Source organism: Ambystoma mexicanum, chromosome 5q (genome assembly GCF_040938575.1).
Source record: "Ambystoma mexicanum isolate Mex_15411 chromosome 5q, UKY_AmexF1_1, whole genome shotgun sequence".
In the NCBI taxonomy this organism is placed as follows: Eukaryota; Metazoa; Chordata; class Amphibia; order Caudata; family Ambystomatidae; genus Ambystoma; species Ambystoma mexicanum.
The window spans coordinates 213864178-213888617 of NC_090933.1; the positions used below are offsets into that span (position 1 = coordinate 213864178).

General features: G+C 48.4%; 1 protein-coding gene across 4 annotated transcripts in view; it reads left to right on the forward strand.

The window, feature by feature from the left end:
• LOC138497336 (beta-Ala-His dipeptidase-like) overlaps nt 1-24440 on the forward strand; it is a 596337-nt gene that overhangs the window by 511947 nt on the left and 59950 nt on the right. For all 4 annotated transcript variants that reach the window (XM_069620733.1, XM_069620729.1, XM_069620731.1 and 1 more), the window contains one exon: nt 11686-11827. In XM_069620733.1, coding sequence (XP_069476834.1) covers nt 11686-11827 — 142 coding nt within the window. The remainder of the gene's footprint in view (nt 1-11685; nt 11828-24440) is intronic.

Here is a 24440-nt window from a genome sequence, read left to right on the forward strand (position 1 = left end):
GAACAGTGAACCAGCATTGATGGAAGACCACTTGAGACAAAGCCAGAGGTTAGATGGTAGAGGTTACAGGTTGGTAGCACTAACTAGGGTTTACAGATACCCGATAAGAGGGGAGTCCTAGTGCCTGTCCCCAAACCTCTACCATAGTGAGTGCCTTTGATTGGACCATCTGCATGTCTCTTTCTTAAGGAATACACACATTTACCTAAAGAACAGTAAAGGACAATATGGTGTATTTCACTGAAACCTTAAAACTTCCTTGCAAGTCTGTGAATTGTTAATGCCATCTATGAAAAAACACAGCCACTTCAAACTCGACCTCACTCCTTGTCTGTGGCCCACATGGCTACATCCTGCGGCCTCTACCCTTCACCACTCTACACTTCCTCCCTGGGCCCACTCATCCCCTCCTTTGGGTTCTCCTGCCACATCTTTGTGAATGCCAATCAAATCCTCCTTTCCTTCCCGACTGTGACTCCTGAGCTCTCATGCTTAACTCCTCAAAGGTGAAAGTGATCTAGCTGCCCTCATCCAATGCCCCTCGCTCGTTCACACATCTATCTCTTTCCCCCAGGACCTCTTCTCTGCACCGCACAAATGCTTGCAATCTCGCGTTCATTTCTGGCAGTGATATCAAGCTCCACCACTTTATTACTGCCATCTCTACTGCTGCCAAGATCAACCTGCATAAAATCAGGAAAATCAGCCCTCTCCCAAATTGTCACTCTGCCCAAACCCTCATAATTACTCTGATACTCAGCTTCCTTGAGTTCTGTGCCGACCTCTGCCTTGGTCTTCCCCTCCCGTAGTTCTCTCAGCTGGACATAACATTCACCATCGCTATTTGCACCCTCTTTTATCTCCCCCAATCTACTCTCATTTCCCAGTACCATCGTCATGGAGGCTGGCCCGCTCTAAGAAACTGGTCCTTATTCAAATCCCTGCTGCTTGTCTTTAAATCCATCCATGGGCTTGCAACACCCACCTTACCTGGCTGAGACTATATCTCACTACTCTCTTTTGCACAACCATAAACTCATAGCCAGTGGTTTAAGTGTATGAAAAGAAGCAGTGGAACTAGGTACCCTGCTGGGCTGCCCCCACTCCGCACAAACCCCATCGACATGCAAAAACGAAACCATTCTGAAACGGTTTCTTGTTAACATAAAAGTATAGGAACAGTAAAACGTAATTGTTAGGGAGAATTCTCTCTTTAGGCTGTATTTCCTAACCTAGTGAGTCCACCAACAGCTTTGCTGGATTTCTGGAATTTGTCTTTTTCTCCTGCCAAGAGTGAGACTCTTTTTTTTCCCACTCTTGGACATGTTTATGGTGTTCCTTTGACTGTTAATGTGTTTTATGGGCTATGGGGTCCTTTACTCCATAGGGTCTCACGTGTTTTTACTATGTGTGTTACACAGCACCCTCCGTGCAGTAACACAGGGGTGTCATAGTGTCCCCCCACTATAGACTCCATACCCTTGGACTGACTACTGTCTCCCAGGGCATGTAAAGTCACCATTGGCTTTACTAGTCCCAAATTATTAACAGAAACCAGTACAAACCATCATATTGTGGACGTACTGGTCGGTGCAATTCGATTGCCCCGGGGTCTGTTAGTCGAGGGGGCACGTCTCCGTTCCCCCTGATCGAGTTTTGGCTGGTGGCAGTGGAAACTACTTTTTATATTCGACCGCGAATATTTCCCTATGGGATTTTCCCATTGTTCGAGGCTACCAACTTTAATTATTTAATTCTCATAGCCTCGAACATACCGCCGGTTTATTTAATTAATATTAATTCGCTGGTTGGTATTTTTTGCCAGGAATCGATTCTAAAATGGCGTTTGTGTTCTCTTCTGTGACTCCAACCCAAGTCGAGCCCTTTGTTCCACTTTTTGGCGGGCTTCTCCACAGAAGCCTCCAAAAGTGGTGCCACTCTGTCTGGGTACCACAGGGGGTCTGGGAGGGGGTTTAGGCACCCTGGACTGAGTTACCTTGGTATGTTGATTGACAGCTAGGCTGAGTGAATGGGGGTATGCTGCATAAAAGCAGGGCTTTGGGGACTGGAACTTCAGAAGTCGCCAAATGACCTGAGAATCTGACGAGGGAGAAGCTGAGCCGACCTACCACGACGACACCATCGGTGGAGCCCTGCGGAACCGACTCACCACTTCCTGACGACAGAGAAGATCTCCCGACTGGAGAGGCTTCTTCCCCTGACTGGTGGGCACAACGAGTTTACTTCTTTGTTCGCACCCCAGACCGGTTTGTGGTCGAACTGCCCGTGCCAAGCACCCCGGCGGCCGGATAGCCACTCACCACTGAACCGCGAATCAACGGACCGCTCCTTGTACCTGAGAAACTCTGCAGCTGGTTTCTTCCCTGGCAGTGCAACGGACTCCTGTCTTCCTCCCCGACGAGATCTTCTCTTCCCCCGGGATGAAGCACCGACTTGCATCCGCTGCCAGGAACAACTGCCCCCGCTGGAGTATTCTCAACACTTTAAGGTACCGTGTCCGCCAGGCCTCCCTTTCTAAAGATTGCTACAAGGTAATAATAACCCCTTAACCTTCTGGACTGGGCTGGCCGCCTTGACCCTCTAACTGGTCCCTTTCTTTGGTCCAACTCCTTTTTGAACCGTTACAAGACTTTTGTGCACTGCAACCGTGTGACCTTGGACACATTTCGTTTTTGATCCTCTTAAAGCGGATCCGGCCTACTGACTCTGAATTCACGGTGTTACTTTGCCTTCCTCTCTTGTGTGTTCGTGAAAAAGTGTTGGGATATGTTTCAATTTATTCTCTGTTTTTCTCTCCCTTTTTAAAACGAGTTATTAGAGTGCCATCTACGTTAAGCGCTCACCGCTGTCTGAAAATAAGCGGGGCTTTACTTAAGACTTGTCTAATATTCTTTTAAGGGAGTGTATATCTTTTAGTGACCGTGTTTTTGAATTGCTTACTATTAGTGCCTGTGTGTTTTTCTAGATGTGGTTTTAAATAAATAATTATATCTCTTTTACACCAAGCCCTAGTCAGTGTTTACTTGTTCTACTGTGTTCTCTTGACCTATTGTGAATACTCTGTATATTGCCTAACTCTTCTTGAGGGAAGTCTGACTGCTCAGCCACAGCTACCAAGTGAATCTGTGTGGTACAGACTGCTACCAAGTGGGTTTACTGCCAAACACCTGTAGTCTTAAATCGTTTGCAGTGGTCCCAGGGGGAACTGCACAGGTTTCTTCCTAACAGTAATTACAAAAAGTATAGGAGCACCGCTCCCACCCGCTTCGACCACTGCTTATAGCACCTTCCTCTCTCTTTTGGTCCTTCTCCCGCCTTGCTCCTCCTCAATGGAACGCACTAGCACTATGTTAAGCATGCCATCACAACCTACACCTACACATCTACATTGAAGTTCTTCCTCATAAGCCTAGAAGGAGCACTCATAACTCCCTGCCTCCTCGCTTCCTCTCCTTGACCTCCGCTGCTTTTTGGGCCTTGCACATGCCCAGCCCTTGCGGAACATGTCTCGGCATGTCCCTGGTCTCTGTATCCTCTTATCCTCAACACTAGCTGCTCAGTTACTCATTGCTAGAGACCGCCCAAATCTGCAGGGCGGAATTTTCTGCAGAACACCTAGAATTTAGAAATAACCTGCAGATTTCGAAAATTTTAACAGTTCCAGCAGATCTACCCTCTCTAACTATGGAACTCCTCACTTAGCAGCAACACGAAAAGTATTTCGGCAGATTTTCACAATGTTTGCCGTAGATTTGGACTGCCTCTACCCATTGATAGTTGCTCTTATGTGAGGCACCAGTGTCAGGATTGACCTATGGACAGCTGTTCTAAAATGTGCATTTCTGGTTGAAACATGTTTCCCCTCCATAAATGAATACAAATTCAAATACACTTGTCTTATATATGTGTCCTTATTCTCATTCGTGCACATTTTCCGATACACAGCATTAATGCCACCGTTAGGTGTGTATGCTTTAGTTGGCCTGATCAGTCAAAAGTATTTCTTGGTATCCATTGGTGTCAAGCTAGCCTCGCTGGAATATCCAGCCGGAACTGTTTAGCTCCCAGCACTCAGGATGTTCGATTCCTGTGTATAAGTACCGACTTATTCGCAGGTCTGTTAGACAATTCAAGAAGTACATTCCAATATGCAACTTTCTGCTTTTGCATCTCACATTTGCCCACTGCCAACACTGAAGTAATTTTGTGATTGCACCAGCCTTTTCAGTCAAAGGGCCTCATTACGACCCAGGCGGTAAGGGGTTTACGGCAGCGTAAACAGCGCCGACCCTTACCGCCTGAGTACGAGGTCCCTTAGCGCCATGGCGGATTTAACACCTGCTTTTAGCAGGTGTTAAAATCCATGGGCCTCATTACGACCCTTGCGGAAATGGAAAAATGATGGCGGAAATGCAATACCGCCATCGAACACCGCTCGTTGCGATCATGACCCGTCACCGTAAAGTACGATGCCATTAGCGACACCGCAGTGAACGGCAACGCTAACTGCACCAAGTACGCGCACGCGCGCCTTGCAAAACCGGAATCACCGCCATGGCGCAACGGTACGCGAATTCTGACCCTAGCGGACATGTACTGAACGCCATCAAGCACGTCGTAAAGTACCATTCCGCCATGGCGAGAAATACGGCAACGCGAACCAACCGTAAATGGCCCACTGAGTGCCTGTACTCCACTCCCTGGCCTCATTGCACAACTCCTGGCAGGCGCAATGTACTCACACTATGCAACCAGTGAAATCCACTATTCACCCATGCATGCCAACGTAGAAAAGCATGCAGGGGCTCAAAGCGCCCCGTGAGTGGGCATCCATGTACGGCATGTCACCATAGCCGTACTGACGCAGCACAGGCATGTGAAGGTACAACACATCAAAATGAAAATCAAGAACACATGACACAAAACAACAGTAGTCCCCCATCGCTTGCCACCAGCGCAAGGCAACATCCACAACAGCATCCTGAGGGGGATTGCACCAGCCCTGTACTCATGCCAGTAAACAAACCAACCATCAGCAGAAGCATGTACCACACAAGTCGGCAGAGTGACTGAGCAGCCAGGCTCATCCCAAGAGGGGCCGATGGGAGCTGCAGGGCACAGATGGCATCAATACAGAAGCTATTCCAATGGACATGACCCCAGTCCCCCTCCAACAAACGCACGCAAACACAGTCACCTGTGACCAGCCACATTCTGAACAACCCATCATTCCACCAATCGACCTGGCTGACAGGCACCAGTCGGCCAAAAGCCAATCCCCCGCCCCTGAACAGCACATCATGGAAACAGACACAATGGCAGCCTCTATCCGTGACCATACTGTGCTACGTAGGCAAACGCGGCCAGTACTGTACCACACAACTCAACTCAGAAGGCGGAACACAAAGCAGATCAACACGCAATACATACCGCCACAAAGCGAAAATCGCCACATCACCTGCAAAGAACAACGCAACACGACAAATATCGGAATACAATTTAAATGCACATCCAAATGACAAAGGCCCCACATCAATTTGCAAAATCCCACCAAAACAACCATCATCACCGAGGGCTGCATCTGCAATAATTGACCGGCTTCCACTTGTGTGACGCCCTGTACCATCATGGCACACAGGGCTTACATCAACGTTCCAAAAGGCAACATGGAAGCGGCAAGAACCGCAGGTCCGTCCCATGAGGCAGGCACTAGTCGAGCTGAAAGGCCGAAATGTTGCACCTAGCCACCAGTACAGCGTAAGGGCATGTGGCCCATTGGCGATCGTCCCATATGATCGAAATGGTGCTCCACTGATTCACCCGAAGCTGCAGGAGTCGAGAGTAAAAACCATCTGGAGGAGTGGCGTAGAGATGGCATCTGCAATAGGGCAGGAGATACCTGTCACCCAAAAGAAACACAAATCAACCGATTGCATTACGGGACTCATGATGCATTACAATCTTCATTCAACACACCAAATCCACACCCATATGCATGCTAGCCCACTCCAAAGGAATATACACACCCCTAATCCAGTATCGAATCACAACGAAACCAATCGAGCTAAATACACCATTGGCAACGTCGGTTACTGTGCATGCGTCCGTCAAGATAGAACCCATGACATGGGATTAGTAACGTGCCTAGACACAAGTGTATGAAGGCGCGTCGAGACAGGGAGGATCCGACAAGGGCAGAGAGACGTATGTCCCACTATGGCAGCCTTGCATCACATAACGCAGGGGAAGGGGAGTGAACCAAAAAACCCATGTACATGGCAGACCCTAAACGGATTCATCAGTCCATGCATCCACACATCATTCCCTCATCCCGCAATGAAAACGCATGAATATTCACTCACATAATATGTGAAACTTCCATCGCGTCTGTGCGTAATGCAGTCCGCAAAAACCACTGTGCCCCTGGCCGGATCTGTAGTGTTGTGAAGCAAGATGGATTTGGGAACGTCCTGCCTCATCGTCCACTACGCTATTGCGCATCCCCTTCAATTCATATCATTCATTGCCTGCTCGTTATGGGCCATGTCCCAAGGACATTCTACAATAGAACGTTACATTTCCAGCCAGACCTGTGGGCGTATCCTCGCCGCTACTTCAAAACCCAAAATGCTGGCCTTCGAATTCCTCACTTGCAACATTACGTCGAAAAGGCTTCTGTGAACGCTTGCATTCACAATTACATCAATGTAGTGCGGCTGTGTGTCATGATGCTAACTGGCTGCAATCACAAATGGGACGCCACGCCCGTCGGTGAAGTACGTTACTGTGCTGCATGAGGGTCGGCCATCGATCGAGCCCTACATACCACTGACTCTTCACAGGTATGTAAGCGGCTGCAATCATAGCATGTGTAACAATGGGAGCATAGCATGAAAATCAGTCAAAGTACATCACACTGCCATCGGGATTTGATACATGATTCCAATCCCAAGATGCCATGCGGCCAAATGCAGCCTTACGTGCGGGCCGTGCTCGACCAGAAGGGATTGCATCTGCCACAGATTCATTCAATCAGCACAGGTGGAGGCCATACAGGCCGACAGCACATATATTGCAGACCCAAACCCCTCCCACAACCACTCCCACTCCAAAATGCTACCGGCAGGACTAGCGATGTTGGGCCTGGGGTACCAGATAGCACTGCAAGTGCTACAACTACAAGAAGACGACGAACAACAACAGGTACAACAACCGGGCGCACAGGGGAGACGGAGGAGGAGGAGGAGGAGGAGGGCAAGGCAGGGTCAGCAAGGCCCACAAGCACTGCCACTACCACCACGCAGGCGGCCCGCAATCCCACGCCTCCGAGCCGATCCGTTCAACCTCACTGCTGAGCAGATCCACACCCTCTACCGTTTGGACCGGGACACCATAATCGCCATTGTGGACATGACACATGCTGACCTCGTGAGCATGATAGATAGCCCAACCGCCATCCCACCCCTACTGAAGGTGGTGTCTGCACTCCACTTCCTGGCCACAGGCACCTACCAGCACACAGTGGGACAGTTGCATGGCATTTCACAGCCACTGTTCTCACGGACACTCTTCCAAGTGCACGATGCCCTCCTGAAGCACGCCGACGACCACATCACACTACCACGCACGTACCAGGAGATTACCAACGCTAAAGTGGGATTCCATGCACTTGGCGGCATCCCGGGTTGCATTGGTGCCATCGACTGCACCCATGTTGAATTGGTTGTCCCACATGCCATGGAGGTCCAGTACCGCAACCGGAAACAATTTCATTCAATCAATGTGCAAATGGTGTGTGACTCCAACAAGATATTTACGCATTGTTGTGCCAGATTTCCAGGATCTACCCATGATTCTATGGTCCTGAGGAACACAAGAATACCACGCTACATGGAGCGACACGCAGGGCACAGATCCTGGCTACTCGGTGAGTCTCATTCCATGCATGACATCGTGGCCCATTTGATGCGTCAATGACCTTGCAGGGGGGGGGGGGCTACTTAGCACTATCATTCCACTGACACCCTTTATTCGTCTCATACAGGTGATGCCGGGTATCCACTGAAGAGATGGCTCCTTACACCAATCCGGAACCCACAGAACGAGCATGAGGAGGACTACAACCATGCCCACTCACGTACCCGTGTGGTCATAGAACAGGCATTCGGCCTACTGAAGGCTCGTTTCCGCAGCCTCAGCAGGTCTGGCGGGGCACTCATATACAGCCATGAGAAGGTTTCTAAGATGGTCATGGCATGTGTCATGCTGCACAACATGTGCATACGTAGGAATGTGCCCATGCCCCCTGACGCTGTACTGCATGCACCTGAAGATGATGATGATGATGAGGGTGGGGATGTGGAGGCACCTCAAGGAGTCCATGAGGCACAGGATGCACGTGCAATCCGACAGAGCATCATAGATGCATGCTTCTAGCAACCACGCATGGTGCCTATTACACGGAAAGGGGACCTGTGGCACTGTGTGTGTGTAGTACAGGCACATTGTGGACTGTACGCCTATGAAGGCCTCGTACGCAAATATCAATGTCCACACATGTCATTGGATGATAATGAGGTGCTGTATTGTTGATGTGATTTGATTTATACACCCTATGGACCCGCCACCCAGTGAAGCCCAACACACCCCCTCCACCCTACTACCTCCCCCCCCAACACCAGTGTCCAAATATGCATGCTGTCCGTGGGTAGACGCTATTGCAAGCCCCCTCTACGGGTATCAGGGGCACCCCTGCCCGTGGAGCGCAGGTTCCTGCCAGATCTGCGTTGGGGGCTGCCCTGGACGGAACTTGCCACGGATGAGGTCTCTGCCTGCTCGCGTCCATGCATGTCTCTGAGGGTTTGTGAGAGCTCCGAGAGCACACGGCGCACAGCAGCAAGTTCAGCACAGACGTCTTTGGACGTCGCATGCAGTTCCCCCCTCAGGCTCTCGGTGCTTTTCTCCATTTGTGCTCTCAGGCTCTCGGTGCTTCTCTCCATTTCTCCCCTGAGGCTCTCACTACTTTTCTCTATTTGTGCCCTGAGTGTCTCGGTGGATGTTTCCATGGCTGCCCTGGAACCCCCGCATTCATTTGCATGGTCCTTGAGTAGCGTGGACGCTTCCTGCTGTTGCTCGATCAGCAGGTCGAGGGACTGTTGCCTCTGCTGGGCCATGGACATTTGCGGTGGTGTGACAGGGGGGCTGCTCAACACATGTTGCCTTGGCACAGGACTTGTGGGGGTTGGCCAGTCGTCGTCTTCAGGGTGCCCCTGCGTGGTTTCGTCATGGTGTAGGGGATGGAACATGCAGGGGGATTGGGAAAGGTCATGGATGGTACCTACGTCGCCAGCACTGTTTTCCGTGTCGGAGCATGCTGGCATGACAGCTGTGTCACCTATGGTGCTGCTACCACCAGAGGCAGTGCCATCAGATACGTTCTTTGGGGGGACCTGTGGTGCTGGGGTTGTGGACTTGCTGGCTGCTGGGGTGCCTGTTGCAGTCCCCTCCAGTGTGCTGCCACTTGATTCCTGCTGCTGCCGTGTCTTGATCCTTGCACCTGAGGTGGAGGCTCTTGGGACGTTGGTCCTGGCCCTCTTTGCAGGCGTGCTGGTAGGGGTGTCCTGCAGCTCGTCGTTGGTATCGGACCCTGTGGTGGAGTAAAGAGGGGCGAGCGTTAGTTATGGGTCTGTCGGATTCGGAATGGCAACGTATCAAATGCATTGGGGTGGTACATGAGGCTGATTTGGGACTGGGCCTTGGAGGTGGTCTCATTTTCGTGTGGATTGAGGATGCATTCATTTGGCTGCCTGCAGTTAGGGGGTGCATGCTGCACATGTAGGGGTTGTTTATGGCTTCTTGATTGATTTGTTTGTTCATTCTGACTTTTAGAGGGCGCTGTCAGGGCTAAGTATGTATTGCACTATGGGGTCACATGGTACTGCACATGTTCGTGGTTTGTGGATTTCGCATTGTTTCTCTTGGCCAACCTACCTGATTCTCCGGATGTCGGCACTCCTTTCTCCATCCCTCCGACTCCCTCTATGCTCTCCATTCCTATGGTGGAGGCGCAGATTTCCTCCCAGGGGGTCAACTTGATGGGCGACTCTGAACCCCCCCCGGTAGCTGTGGCGATGTTCCTGTTCGCAGAAAGTATGCTGCGTACGCGGATCCGCAGGTCGTCCCACCGCTTGCGACATTGCTGTGGCGTGTGGGGTGTTGTCCCCACCGCACTTACGCGCTGTGCCACCAGGACCCATATGGCCTTCTTGTTGGCAAGGGCCGTCCTGGTCATTTGACTGGAGAAGACGACGGCGGAATTTTCCTGTAGGGTCTCGGTGAGCACGGTCAGTTCCTCTCGGGAGAAGTGTACCTGCCGCTTGCGGTCACACGCTTTCTTGGCTACCTTTCCCATATTTATTTTTTTAACTGGGGTTGCTAACGGGTTGGGATGTGTGTCAGGGTCGGATTTTTTATGGTTGTGTTGGGATTCGGATTTTATAGTTGTGCGGCGTGCTGTTTCCCGTTCCGGCCACATGCTTTTACTTCCGTTTCCGTATATTTACGGTGGCCGTAATTTGCGGTGCACGCTCGTTACGGTGACCGCTCATTACGGTGACCGCTAAGATGGGTGGCGGTATTGCACCTGGTGCAGCGTACGGCGGCGGTAAGGGCCGTTTTGGGGTCATTTCCGCCATCGCAGCCTTTCGGATTCCGCCATGGCGTAATGCTCGTGCCCGATGGGTCGTGATTGGCCGCACTTTGCTCCTTCGTGCTATGGCGGAAACGCTATTTACGCTGTTGCGGTCCGGTCAGTCAATTTCCGCCAGGGTCGTAATGAGGGCCCATGGCACTAAGGGACCATGGAGTTAATTACGCCACCGTAATTTACGGTGGCGTAATTAACGCCTTCCCCACTCCCATTATGCCCTATGGGGCAAAAATGGGAATGGGGAAGGGTAAATGGGGATTGGGGACTTACCACCCCACCAAAGTCGGAATGGGGCGGTAAGTCCGCCAACCACCATGGCGTAAACGTAGTTTACGCCATGGTGGTAAAGTCACGGCCCAGGCGGTAACTTACCGCCTGGGTCGTAATGAGGCCCAAAGTGTGGAAAATGAAACGAATTGCTCACCTATTCACAAAGTAACCTTGAACTCACCTTGCACAATTAGAACCATGTTCTTGCCCGGTCCACCATTGAGCCACCAGCAGAAAAGCACCAATTGACCCAACAATAATAACTTGTGATTTATATACCGCTTTTATCCAAAGCGATTTATATAGAAAACATTTTTGTATATACAATTATTATTACCCAATCGAATCGGTACTCGAGTCACTTTATAGACCTGGGTTGATTCGTCCCTGCCGGTATTCGACCTGTGAACTCCAGATTGCAGCAGAAAGGACTTAACCTGCTGAGCTATCTTACTAAGAACCAGCAAATATTGCTCTTTGGCTAGAAAAGTCCTTCCACCGCCTCGACTCTTCTATGGCACCTTTCAACAACAGAAGCCTCTTAATGGCTTGAAAAAGCAGCGTTGCAGTTACCAGAGCAAGCTCATTGGATGTTGGGAAACAAGTGTGTGTTGCGTTTATTATTTATTTGATGGGCTAAATGATGTAATGCATTGTGACCAATGTCTATGTGTGTTTCCTTGCAGGTTATCAAATACATCACAGACGAGTTTGAGAAGCTGAAGAGCCCCAACAAGCTGAGTGTAACGATGGCGATTGGGGCCCTGCCTTGGATGGCGAACATTAAAGACCCTCAATACACAGCTGCCCGAAGAGCTATTGAGAAAGGTTAGATGCAACCCTAAAATGTTCCAGGAAAAATGCAATCTTGTGAGACATGTGCAGATGGAAAACAGCATTTCCTATCCAATTCTAAAGTGTCATGCCTCCATAGAGGTCCCAAGTCTTGGGCAACGTGGTGCTCACTCAACTGGACGATCTGAGGATTCTGAGTGTAACACCAGGAATTAGATGTTATGATGATCATAAGGGAAATGATGCAAGGGGTTCTAGGTCATAATTAAGATAACAGAACTAGCTACAACAAAAATGCTGACACCAAAAATATCTACAACAATAATGCTGCCATGCACTTAACATTCATAGATAACCTTATATATCTTTTTTGGGTTTGGTTTTGGGTTTCTGTTCTAGATCTTTTGAGGTTGGACTGGATAACACTCAAGAACATCTCGAAGGCAGTCAAAGCTGGGCCTGTTCATCATTTAGATTAGTATTTATTTTTACTTCCTGTTGTCTTTTTAAAGGGCCCATAGCCAGCTCCGCTCAGGCTGTCTTTGTTTCAAGTCCCTGGCTGCTTGTTGGGCTGGGTCTCCAAATCCTCGTTGCTATAGGCAGTCTCTAGAGATGTCATCTTTCTCCCAAGTCATCCAGGTATCTTCATAAGGATCATGTCTGTGTGTGACTTAGTTATCATCCATATAATGCAACCCTCTGCTTGATTGTGGAAAGTCCGAGACGCCCTCAGCAGTTTGAGGCCGCATCAATGTCAGCGAAGGGCTTCACATATGCCACATAACATTACATCTGTCCACCTGCTGTGAGAGGTGCCCCAATTGGTAGTCAATGTTGAAACAGATACATTTTGTGCTTTGAACATTTTTTTTCCATATTTTATTTAGATTTAAATGTCACATAGTGACAACATTGACAAACACCATCACTAGGTAAAAATAGAAAGAAAGAAATGAGTAAAAAAAATGCATCCAATAAAAAAAGTAGTTGCCCTCAAGAATATTGAAAATGCATGCAAATCCCCATTCACTTAGTCCGCTAATATAAGTTGATTTTACACACATAGGGCCTCATTACGACCCAGGCGCTGGACCATGGTGCTATTAGCACCATGGTCCATGCCGGTCTCCGGCATGGTGGATGGCGGAATTACCGCCCCATCACAAGGTTGGCGGGGGCGGTAATTCCCCATTCACCATTTGTCCTTCCCCATTCCCATTTTGCCCCATAGGGCATAATGGGGATGGGGAAGGCGCTAACTACGGGCCTGTAAATTACGGTTGCCGTAATTAGCTCCAAGGTCCCTTAGCGGGTTGGATTTTAACGCCTGCAAAAAGCAGGCGTTAAAGCCTCCAACCCGCTAAGGGACCTTGTAATCAGGCGCTAATGGTTTAACGGCGCCGACAAACCATTAGCGCCAGGGTCGTAATGAGGCCCAAAGGCCCTCATTACGAACCTGGCGTTGGACCATGGTGCTAATAGCACCATGGTTCATGCCGGTAACTTACCGACTCCGCCATGGCGGAATGGGGAATTACCGCCCCATTCCGATGTTGGCGGGGCGGTAATTCCCCATGCCGCCATGGCCCTTCCCCATTCCCATTTTTGCCCCATAGGGCTCAATGGGAATGGGGAAGGCGCTAAGTACGGTGCCGCAAATTGCGGCACCGTACTTAGCACCAAGGTCCCTTTGCGGGTTGGTTTTTTAACGCCTGCTAAAAGCAGGCGTTAAAGTGCCACCCGCAAAGGGACCTCGTAATCAGGCGTTAAGGGTTTAACGGCGCCGCCACCTTTTACGGCGCCGTTAACCCCTTAACGCCTGGGTTGTAATGAGGGCCATAGACAAAAAACACTGGGGCCTCATTACAACCCTGGCGTAGGACCATGGTGCTATTAGCACCATGGTCCATGCCGGATTCCGCCATGGTGGATGGCGGATTTACCGCCCCATTCCAAGGTTGACGGGCGGTAAATCCCCATTCACCATTGCCCCTTCCCCATTCCCATATTTGCCCCATAGGGCTCAATGGGGATGGGGAAGGCGCTAATTATGGCACCGTAAATGACGGTGCCGTAATTAGCACCAAGGTCGCTTAGCGCCTTGGACTTTAACGCCTGCAAAAAGCAGGCGTTAAAGTGGGAATCTGGCGTTAAGGGTTTAACGGCGCCGCAGCCTTTTATGGCGCCGTTAACCCCTTAACGCCAGGGTTGTAATGAGGCCCTGGGCCTCATTACGACCCCGGCGCTAAACCATGGTGCTATTAGAACCATGGTCCATGCCGGGGTCCGCCATGGTGAATGGCGGAATTACCGCCACATTCCAAGGTTGGCAGGGCGGTAATTCCCCATTCACCATGGGCCCTTCCCCATTCCCATTTTTGCCCCATAGGGCTCAATGGGAATGGGGAAGGCGCTAAGTGCGGTGCCGCAAATTGCGGCACCGTATATGCACCAAGGTCCCTTTGCGGCACCCTACTTTAACGCCTGCTAAAAGCAGGCGTTAAGGTCGGGTCCCGCAAAGGGAACTCGTAATCAGGCGTTAAGGGTTTAACGGCGCCAACACCTTTTACGGCGCCGTTAAACCCTTAACTCCAGGGTCGTAATGAGGCCCACTATTTTCAATAACAAGATCAGGCAAATAATACATAAACAAGCCACTGATTTATCATTGTACGAGCCACACTCAGCCCTTCTTAGATCAGATGTGCAGGTACGTTTTATAAAATGTTCACAAAAAGGACTGCATGAACCCTCATTCACCCGTACAGCTGTCCATTTCGCCAAGGAAAAAAAAAACCTTTACCCTGTTTCTTAAACATCACTTTATCATATTCAGGCAGAATAAAAAGATCAGGTGTCTATCCCTCTATTTGTGGAGTTGTTTCCTAGATTTCCAGACTTTTCAAAATCAGTTTTGTAGCCACACCCGGGGCCTTGTTATTAATCTGCGCTTGTTGGTCCTTACTTTTTCCAGAAACTCTTGTATCCAAGAAAAGATTAATCTGAGTAAAATGTCTCAAGTGACACAATCATTCATCACCATAACAGAGTTTGAAATTAAGATTCGATGAGTAGGAGCAAAGACCAGCATCTGTGGGTCAGACATCACCCAGTATGCAGGAGCTATCACTGGGGAACCAGAAGCGAGTATGTAGTGCGCTGCAAATCTAACTTCCATATGACATGTACACTTAATTATGTGTCCATTATGCATGATCCATTATGTAAATGTGTTCCAGAAGTGTTGTAATTCTTATTTATTTAAATTCGAAAACACTCATGGGCCTCATTACGAGGTGGGCGGTAAGGGATTACCGGTACCAGTAAGGGCCCCGGTATCGGTAATCCCTTACCTCCCTATTACAAGTTCCCTTTGCGGGTCCTCCCTTAACGCCTGTACCCTTATTAGCACCTTCCCCATTCCCATTGAGCCCTATGGGGGCTCAAATGGGAATGGGCAAGGGCCCTGGTGAATGGGGAATTACCGCCCCCGCCAACCTTGGAATGGGGCGGTAATAGCTTCATTCACCACGGCGGAGTCGGTAAGGATTTGGAGGCAGCCATGGCGCTAATAGCGCCATGGTTACCTCCAAACTCCTAATGAGGCCCAATGTCACATGTGCATGCTTGTAGTGCACCAGTTGGCCTGAGGAGCCAAAGGTAGCTCGTGTAACTGTTGGTTTTAAGCTAACCGGGCTCCCCCAGGGTAGACAGGAGCCTTCCATGTCCAGCCTATTCAGTACATCTACCCAGAATTCCTTCACTTTTGCACAGCCCCAAAGCATATGATAAAGAGTCCCCTTCTCATTACACACCCACATCAGTCATCCTTTTCATTTAACCCCAACACATGTATCTTTTCAGGCATCCAATATAAACCGTGCCACCACCTTCTGCTGTATATGGTGAATATTGAGATCCAATTTTATATTGAAGACCTCTCCTTTTAGTTCCTCCCATTGTTCTACAGATAACAAATAGCCAAATCCAACGACTATTTCTGCCATAACTGGTCCCATCAATCAGCATATACATTTTTGCCAGGTAGAAGTGTGAGGTATCCCGACACAATCGGAGGGGACGTATCGAATAGCTTACACAGAGCTGGCCTGCCTTGCAGAGGAGCATCCAACATCTCAAATCTTTGCAGTAAGTGTGCTCTAAGAGCACAGCACCTCAACATGTCATGCCTCTATAGGTGGAATTCATCTTGAAGTCCCCTTCTAAAACCTTCCCACCGTCATTATAACCTTTGTGACCCAGCTCCTCCAGTTTAGCATTTTATTTTCTATCTTCAGTGCTGGGCTATGCTGTAAGGATGCCTTCCCAAGAAGCCAAACATTCTGGTTGTTTTGCTGTAGCTGTAGCCACATTAGCAGGGCTCTTTGTGTAGCCACCAGTGTAGGTAACGTCCCAAAAAAAAAGTCATCTTCCCCTGTCTATCTACTGCCCAAATCCCTCTTTCTTTTGCTGCTGGAAAAGTGGCTAATCTGAGAGTCTGTTTTGGAGAAAATGAATTTGTTTTTCCAAAGATTTTAAAGCAATCCCACCTGTGCTTTTAAGGGGTGGGGAGTGACTGGTCTCCCAGCTTTATAAACCGCCTTTTTTCTTGAATATGAGAAATATGCCTTATCTGTGTGTCAGTTTTGGACCAAATCCATTTGTGTTTAGCACTAATTTTCTCCATTGTGCCTGAACACTGTCCTGCTTCACGCGCCTTCTTCAGTCTACGTGGAATTCCTGCGACACACAGAACAACCTCTTCCCAGTAATTCAGTGGAATATACCAAAACCCCTCCTGAGCATCAGCCTGTTTCCGGGTGGGAGCCTATTAAGTTTGGCATGCAGATGTTGGCCCCTCTTCTTTTCCCTACTCTTTTCTGTCCCTCTTTCTTTCTCACCCTTCAGCAGTTTTGTTGGCACAGAGAGATGTGTTCGGGCTGGACTGCTCCTTTGGAGTTAGGACCATGTCTTGTTTGAAAATGGTCTTTCTTCTTAATTAATGCCGTAGCAGGCTGAAAAATGATGGTCTTTATGGCAATCCAGAAGAATGCCAGTGGGTATAATTCCTTCAAGACCTTTCAACAATTAATATTCATTACTGCAAATGACCTCCAGAGTGGAACTGGTATGTTCCGATATGGCACCCAAGCTTGCTGTACCTAGAGACCTAGGAAACAGGTCTAGGGTTCAGTGTGAGTCCGCAAAGAAGGGATATGACCTGGCAATTTGGGCTGGACTGTCCCTTTTGGGATGCAGGGTTGCTCAGAGAAATGCCAGTGGTAATGATTACTTGAAAACCTTCCAGCCATGAATCTTCAGTTTAGCAAATGTCACCCGGAGTGGTATGTGCATAACAAGACGTGAGTGCCTGGCTTGGGGTTGCTTCTGCTCTCATGCAGAAGAGATGTGACCTAGCGGTCCAGTGTGGACACTCCTTTTTGCGGTTGGACCGAACTTATTTGCATATGCTCTTCCACTTTCTGTAGTAGCAAAGAGTCTGAAAATCAATGATGAGGAGGGTTACCCAGAGCAACACTACTAGTTATGATTCATTCAAAACCTTCTGGCCATTAATATTCAGTTTTGTAGTATCGCACACAAAGTTCAGGTTATCCAGTAAACTCTGCCGTTTTCCCAAAGTTATCTGGGTTCATCCTATGGTGATCTGTTACCCAAACAAGGCAACTGCAGGTCAGGGAAGAGTTTGGAAAGGGCTGAAATATATTCAGAACCTTCTCGCAGTAGCCAAGACGCCCCTAAGAAGGACCCAGTCTAGTCAATGTCCCAGGAATCCCTATAGGTTCACTGGCAGTACCCAAAGACTACTTCGGAAGCAGCATCAGAGCTGTATTCTCAGCTGGGCACCTACATACTTAGCGATTCCTCTGGGTGATCCACTTATCCATACTATATACCTGGCCTTTCATGACAGATTTGGGCTGGGGGCCCAATAGTCCTGAAATATGGGTGCAATGACATACATTGTTGAACCGCAACTCGGGTAGCAGCCATACATTGAAGAGAAAGAAATACAGTATTTGTATGTGAAGACGATCAGCATTGTCCTGGTTATGTGGGAAGCAGTTTCAATTGAGTCTTTCTTGAAACAACCTCTTTCAAAGAGCTTGAATTTGACTGAAAATATGTTTTTGTCAATCTGCAACAAAGCTGAGAGAATGTAGGCTAAACTGAATGACTTAGCTAAGTTGGTGCCAATTAGAAGATTTGGGAAGGAACCTTCAAGCCTTCAGTCTATGTGACAGGATTATTTCCACCGATACCAAATTGGAGCAACTTTTGAGGACGAGTAGGGATCCTTCACGGTCAAACCCCAGGGAACGTTTTTACCCACTAGGTTATTGGAGAGTTTATAAGGAAACACTTCCTTATGTAGTAACACATGCAAATCCTGTGCAGGAACGCTGAGCTGGGAAGCGACTGCACTCTATGGCACTTTATTACAACATATTTTCAGAAAATTACACTATTTTCTCCGACTGCAACCGTCACTCAGTATGTGGCCATGCAAGTGTGCGTACTGAGGGACAGTTCACACACCTGAATTCACTTCCTGTGAAGGTTTCCCGTCTGACAAAGGTGTAAAATCCCAAGCTTTTTTGCTTTTTATTAATAATAAAATGCTAACAAGACCCCCTTTCACTACACTCCATGCCAAAAACACCTGGGTTCTGCCCCATCAGTATCCTGATCTGCAGCACCTGCTCTCTGTTCGGGGAGAGTAGGTTCAGAGGTCACAGGTGCTTAGTTTGACAGCTGCAGTTACAACAAAGTCACTGTAGTTCAGAGGAGGCAGTTAAGTGTGCATCTCTGTTTCAAAACCATAATAATTGTGCTTAACCATCGCCCGGTGGCAGGATAATAGGGAAATATAACCCATACCTAGATGTTGGTATGGTGGCTTATGGTTAACATAATTATTAAAGCCACTTCGGATGTGTAGCATACCAGTCTCAACCCTATGAGCTCAGATCAGCTCTGAGGGGTAATGTGGAGTCCAGGCATCATTCTGGGACACTCTGGGAGGTTGGGTAATTCCTCCCTGCCATGCACACTAACTCCCAACATTAGATCTCCTAGGAGCCTGGCTTCAAAGATGCAATTCTAGATGAAAGACCTGCCTCATACTATGGGTTGCACATCAGAGAGCCTTTGAAGCTGCAGACTGACAAAGGGCCAGAGTTGGTACAGTCAGGGAGCACAAGTGTGCTTGAAGAAGGGTTTCTCCGTCTTGATTCTTTGTGGGATTTTCTCTCCTTCCTGACCCCTCCACTTCCTGCAGAGTAAGGCACTCCGGGTATGACATCAGGAGGCAAGGGGCACTTGTCACATGGACATGAATTTTAACCCTAAAAGCAGGCTTGCTTTCATTTGGGCCCCTAAAAGGGGCGTCTCCCACTCCTTCTCTAATCAACTTTTAGACCTTCAAGGACCTCAGGAAGAATACATTTGGACACTGTTGGGCGAGCAGTCCTTTCCGAAGCCCTTTGCTAGAGGTGATGACAGGTCTTCCAAGACAGAGGAATGCTCTGCTCCCTACTCATCCTCAGAGTACACTGGGGGTGATTTTGCTGAGGACCAAGGCCTACCACTCTGCTACAAACTTCCCTAGAGTGGGAGAGCAGTGACTGAAAAGTACTCACCTTGCCACAGAGGGCCCTTCAGCAGGAATCACAGCATCTACAGAGCCAAAGCAGCCGGTCTCCTGGGTTTCATCACTCGAACCAACTCAAACTGCACTTGAACTGTGTTAACCACTTTCAAACAACCAGGACCCATATTGATGCCTTGGCACTCGCCTTCAAACTCCAAACCAGTGTTGATGCATCATCGAACTTGCTCAACGCTGCATCGCTCTAGAAGAGCCATGTCACCTGTTCAGCTCGAGCACCAACACACTGTGCAGATGTCTTTCAACTGCTGCATCAAATAAAGCATCGAACCACCAGAACTTTGAATCGCAGCTCGACTCAAACTACTGGATTATTGTGTCTCTCATCGATCTGACCCAGTGGTATTCATCATTTTGAACCACCCTCGATCATCTAACCACTTCTGGTGATCCAGCTACCTGCACTGCTCAACACTGCCATTAAACCACTACGAACATTGCTCGAATAGACTCGCCGCCGACTCACCACCTGGGATCAATGTAGCTTGTTCCACTCGAACCCAGTTCAACCCACCTCTACAGCATCTTGAATCATGGCTCTGTCCTGCAGAACTATCTAAGAACTGCAATCATATAATAATAAGGGCCCCTGTCCCCTTGGCCCGTGTTCAGGACTCTAGTGACTGGTTAAGACCCTTGTGCAAATTCAGAGTGCCTGCACACATTTGTTCTACATTTCCCGTCTTCTTTTTCTGTGGTAGGTTTTTATTGTGTTTTAATAGTAGTGTAATTAATTTGTTTGATTAAAGTAGATATTTTTAATAGAACCTTGATTGGACATTCTTTTGTTTTGGAACTTGTGTACTGTTGCTGTTTGGGTTGCTACTGTGTCACATTCACAGCACTTCTAAGAGTATAGCCTTTTCACGGCCCACGTTATCGCAAAAGGCAAAGGAGGCGTATCTCTTGGCTGTGCCTGTTTTACCTTTATGATTGGCCTCATAGTTGGTTCATAGAAGGGTTGGGGTTGAGTAGGCAGTTTAGCTACTACTCATCTTTGTACGTCTGCAAAGCAGAAGTTTTTTGTCACACTTCGCCTGGGTATTTGACCTAATTTCCCATGCATACAGTCTACTCAGGGCTCTGTCACTTCTGAAAGCTCAGTGGGCAATTCCAGATGTATCACTCTGCAGGAAGAAATGGTTCACTCAGTTGTGATAGCCAACAGGTAAACCATCTCCCACGTAAGAATATTCAATGCAGGTGGAAGGACGGATTCACCGACTAAGTCCATGTGCACAATTATCTACAGGTGAAGTGCTTAATGCCTTTAAGGAACACTGTGATACTGGGAGTGTAAGGAGCTCACAAGGGAAGACCGTTGACCATGTGGTTATCCAGGTTAACACTTTTGGAATTTCCCAGTTACTGTAGTACCGTGGGAAAATCCAGTTAAAAACAAAGGTCAAATTAAATATTTTCATTACCTCTGTGTTGCAGAGTTGACTGTGTCATGCTGTTCAGCTCTGCCCACATACAAATACTGTGCTCATGGATGTCATTTGCGGGTCACTAGGGATCGCAACTGCAACCCCTGGTGACTCCCCTGCCCCGTGCACCCCTGCCCTTCCCTGCCCTGTTGAAAACAACAAACTATTTATTGCCTGGGGGCGGGCACACAGAGCCGGTGCAAAAAAAGATAGTAGGCACCTCTTTCCTGAAAGAGCACAGCATGATAACTTCTTCAGGGTATCCAGTTATAATATTGAAAAAAAAGGTCGAATGCAAAAATGTCGAAAAAAATGTCGACAAAAAAATCTGAATGTGTTTTTTTTAATTTGTATGTTTTTTAGGGTTTAGGTAGTAAAAATAAACAGGGGGCTGGGGGGAAACCCCCATTAAAAGAAAAAAAATGTAAAAACATTCCAAAAAAAAGTTTTATACATTTTTTTTTCAACATTTTTGCAGTCGACATTTTCACTATAAACCCTTGTTCAGTGGTTTTTACCCACATTGAGAGTCCGCAGCCATTGCTTTTTGAGCACTGTACTTTTCACAAAGGAGGAATACCATTTGCATATTAGTCTTTGTCCCGCCCACAAGGGCAGTTCAGCACTGAAATGCCAGGCAAACCTCCTTTGAACAAGAGTACCAACAGCAACCCCATACACGTGTTTCAGCCTTGTTGGGCCTCATCAGTGAGGTGGAGCTTTGCCTCTCTGAGCACAGTGAGCAAGGGGTCCACGTCTGGGTTCCCCCAGGTAACTTAGAGTGACGAACCCCAAGTTCCTTAAAAAAATGTAAAAAAGGTAGACGGCGCCCCTCTCTCGAAAGAACATGGCATGATAACCTGTTCAGTGTTTTTTTACCCACTTTGAGAGTCCGCAGCCATTGCTTTTTGCTCACTATATTTTTCACAAAGGAGGAATATCCAGTGAATATCAGTCTTTGTCCGGCCAACAAGGGCAGTCCAGCACCGAAATGCCAGCCAAACCTCCTTTGAACAAGAGTACCACCAGCAACCGCATGCACGTGTTTTAGCCTTGTTGGGCCTCAACAGTGAGTTGGAACATTGCCTCTCTGAGCACATGGAGCAAGGGGTCCACGTCAGGGATCCCCCAGGTAACTTAGGGTGACCAACCCAAAGTTCATTGCAAAAATACAAGGAAAGGTAGCAGGCAGGCGCCCCTCTCTAGATAGAACAAGGAATGATAACCTGTTCTGTGGTTTTTTCCCACTTTGAGAGTCTGCAGCCATCGCTTTTTGCTCACTGTACTTTTCACAAAGGAGGAATATCCATTTGCATATCAGTCTTTGTCCCTCCCACAAGGGCAGTCCAGCACCGAAATGCCAGGCAAACCTCCTTTGAACAAGAGTACCTACAGCAACCCATAGACTTGTTTCAGTCTTGTTGGGCCTTATCAGTGAGGTGGAGCTGTGCCTCTCTGAGGACAGTCAGCAAGGGGTCTATGCCTGGGTTCCCCCAGGTAACTTAGGGTGACCAACCCCAAATTCCTTTAAAAAATACAAAAAAGGTAGCAGGCGCCCCTCTCAAGAAAGAACACGGCATGATAACCTGCTCAGTGTTTTTTTCTCCCACTTTGAGAGTCTGCAGCCATCGCTTTTTGCTCACTATACTTTTCACAAAGGAGGAATATCCATTTGCATATCAGTCTTTGTCCCGCCCACAAGGGCAGTCCAGCACCGAAAAGCCAGGCAAACCTCCTTTGAACAAGAGTACCTACAGCAATCCCATACACGTATTTCAGCCTTGTTGGGCCTCATCAGTGAGGTGGAGCTGTGCCACTCTGAGCACAGTGAGCAAGGGGTCTATGTCTGGGTTCCGCCAGGTAATTTAGGGTGACCCCAAATTCCTTTCAAAAATACAAAAAAAGGTAGCAGGCACCCCTCTCAAGAAAGAACACGGCATGATAACCTGTTCAGTGTTTTTTTTACCCACTTTGAGAGTCCGCAGCCATCACTTTTTGCTAACTGTACTTTTCACAAAGGAGGAATATCCATTTGCATATCAGTCTTTGTCCTGCCCACAAGGGCAGTCCAGCACCGAAATGCCAGGCAAACATCCTTTGAACAAGAGTACCAACAACAACCCCATACACGTGTTTCTGGACCGACGAGAAACGAAAGGCAGATCCTAGAGGCAATAGCAAACTTAAAGACCACATGGGAAACGAAACTGGAAGCAGCTCTGGCAAACCTTAAGACCTCACTTGAATTCAAGATAGACGCTGTACAAGTGGACATCAACCTACTGCGGCAAGACGTAGAGCGATAGCCGAACGCACAAGCGAGTTAGAAAAAGAGGTACAGTCAAACACCACCACATGTAAAACAAATTCCTCTGAGATTCACATATTGCGCCAACAAGTGAGCAACATGGAAGGCAGGGCTGAGGAGGCTGAAGGTTGGGCCCGAAGGAACAACGTACGCATTGTAGGGCTCCCGGAAGGCGAAGATGGCTCAAACCCCACAGAGTATATAGAAAACATGCTGCTACAAGAGATCGAGGGAGGGGCGCTCTCCCAAGGATTCGCTGTGGAGAGAGCCCACCGCACGCTGACAAGAAGACCGGCTCCAGGAGCTCCACCGAGGCCAATCATAGCTAAGATATTAAACTACTGGAATAGGGGAAGAATCCTGGAGTATTTTCACAAAAAGGGGGCACTATAAGGAGAGCATCGGTGACAATAACAGCATACCCGGACTACACACCTCAGGTGCAAAGGCGCCGACTAAACTTTGGAGCAGTCAAGAGAAGGATGCGGGAGGCGGACCTGAGATACATGCTGATGTATCCTGCGAAACTGAAAGTCTTTCACAAAAGCAAGGCATTGTTCTTTGAGACCCCAGAAGAAGCCATGAATTGGATGAATGCACAGAATGGTCCGCAGGAGGCAGAGGAGCAACGCAAGAGCAGAGACGAGAAGTGAAGACTCGGCCCGGAACACTGAGGTGCTGTATACATAATGACAATGGGACTTGAATATAGCTTTGTGTAGACTTGAGAGAAGTTAGGATGTATAAGTGGCGGGCAGAGAATACTGTAGCCACAAGCAGGAGGCACGGAAGACCCATCCCATACCCCACTAGATAGATTAGGTAAGTTGCCAGCAGAGTGGCAACCCCCCCGCTGGGTTCCTAGTACCGGAGTACAGGGTAGGACCAGATGCGGGTAGGCCTGAGATCCAGGGATGGAGCTGGGCTACAGTTGGGGACCGGGAGAGAGGCGGGAGGGTGGAGAGTTGCGGGGCTTATAGTGTTTATGGTTATAGAAGTAGGGGTAGTTGTTAAGGAACAAGCTTGCACCCATGGGCCCCTGCGCATGATCCACTCAAAGTACACTGGAGTGAGGGACAGGCAGGGAGGGGGGAGGGACAGGATATGGATGGTAATGGGAGATCTTAGAATAGTAACTTGGAACGTCAGAGGACTCAACAGCTATCTGAAGAGAAACAAGGTAATGATGTACCTGAGGAGGCAAAGAATGGATAT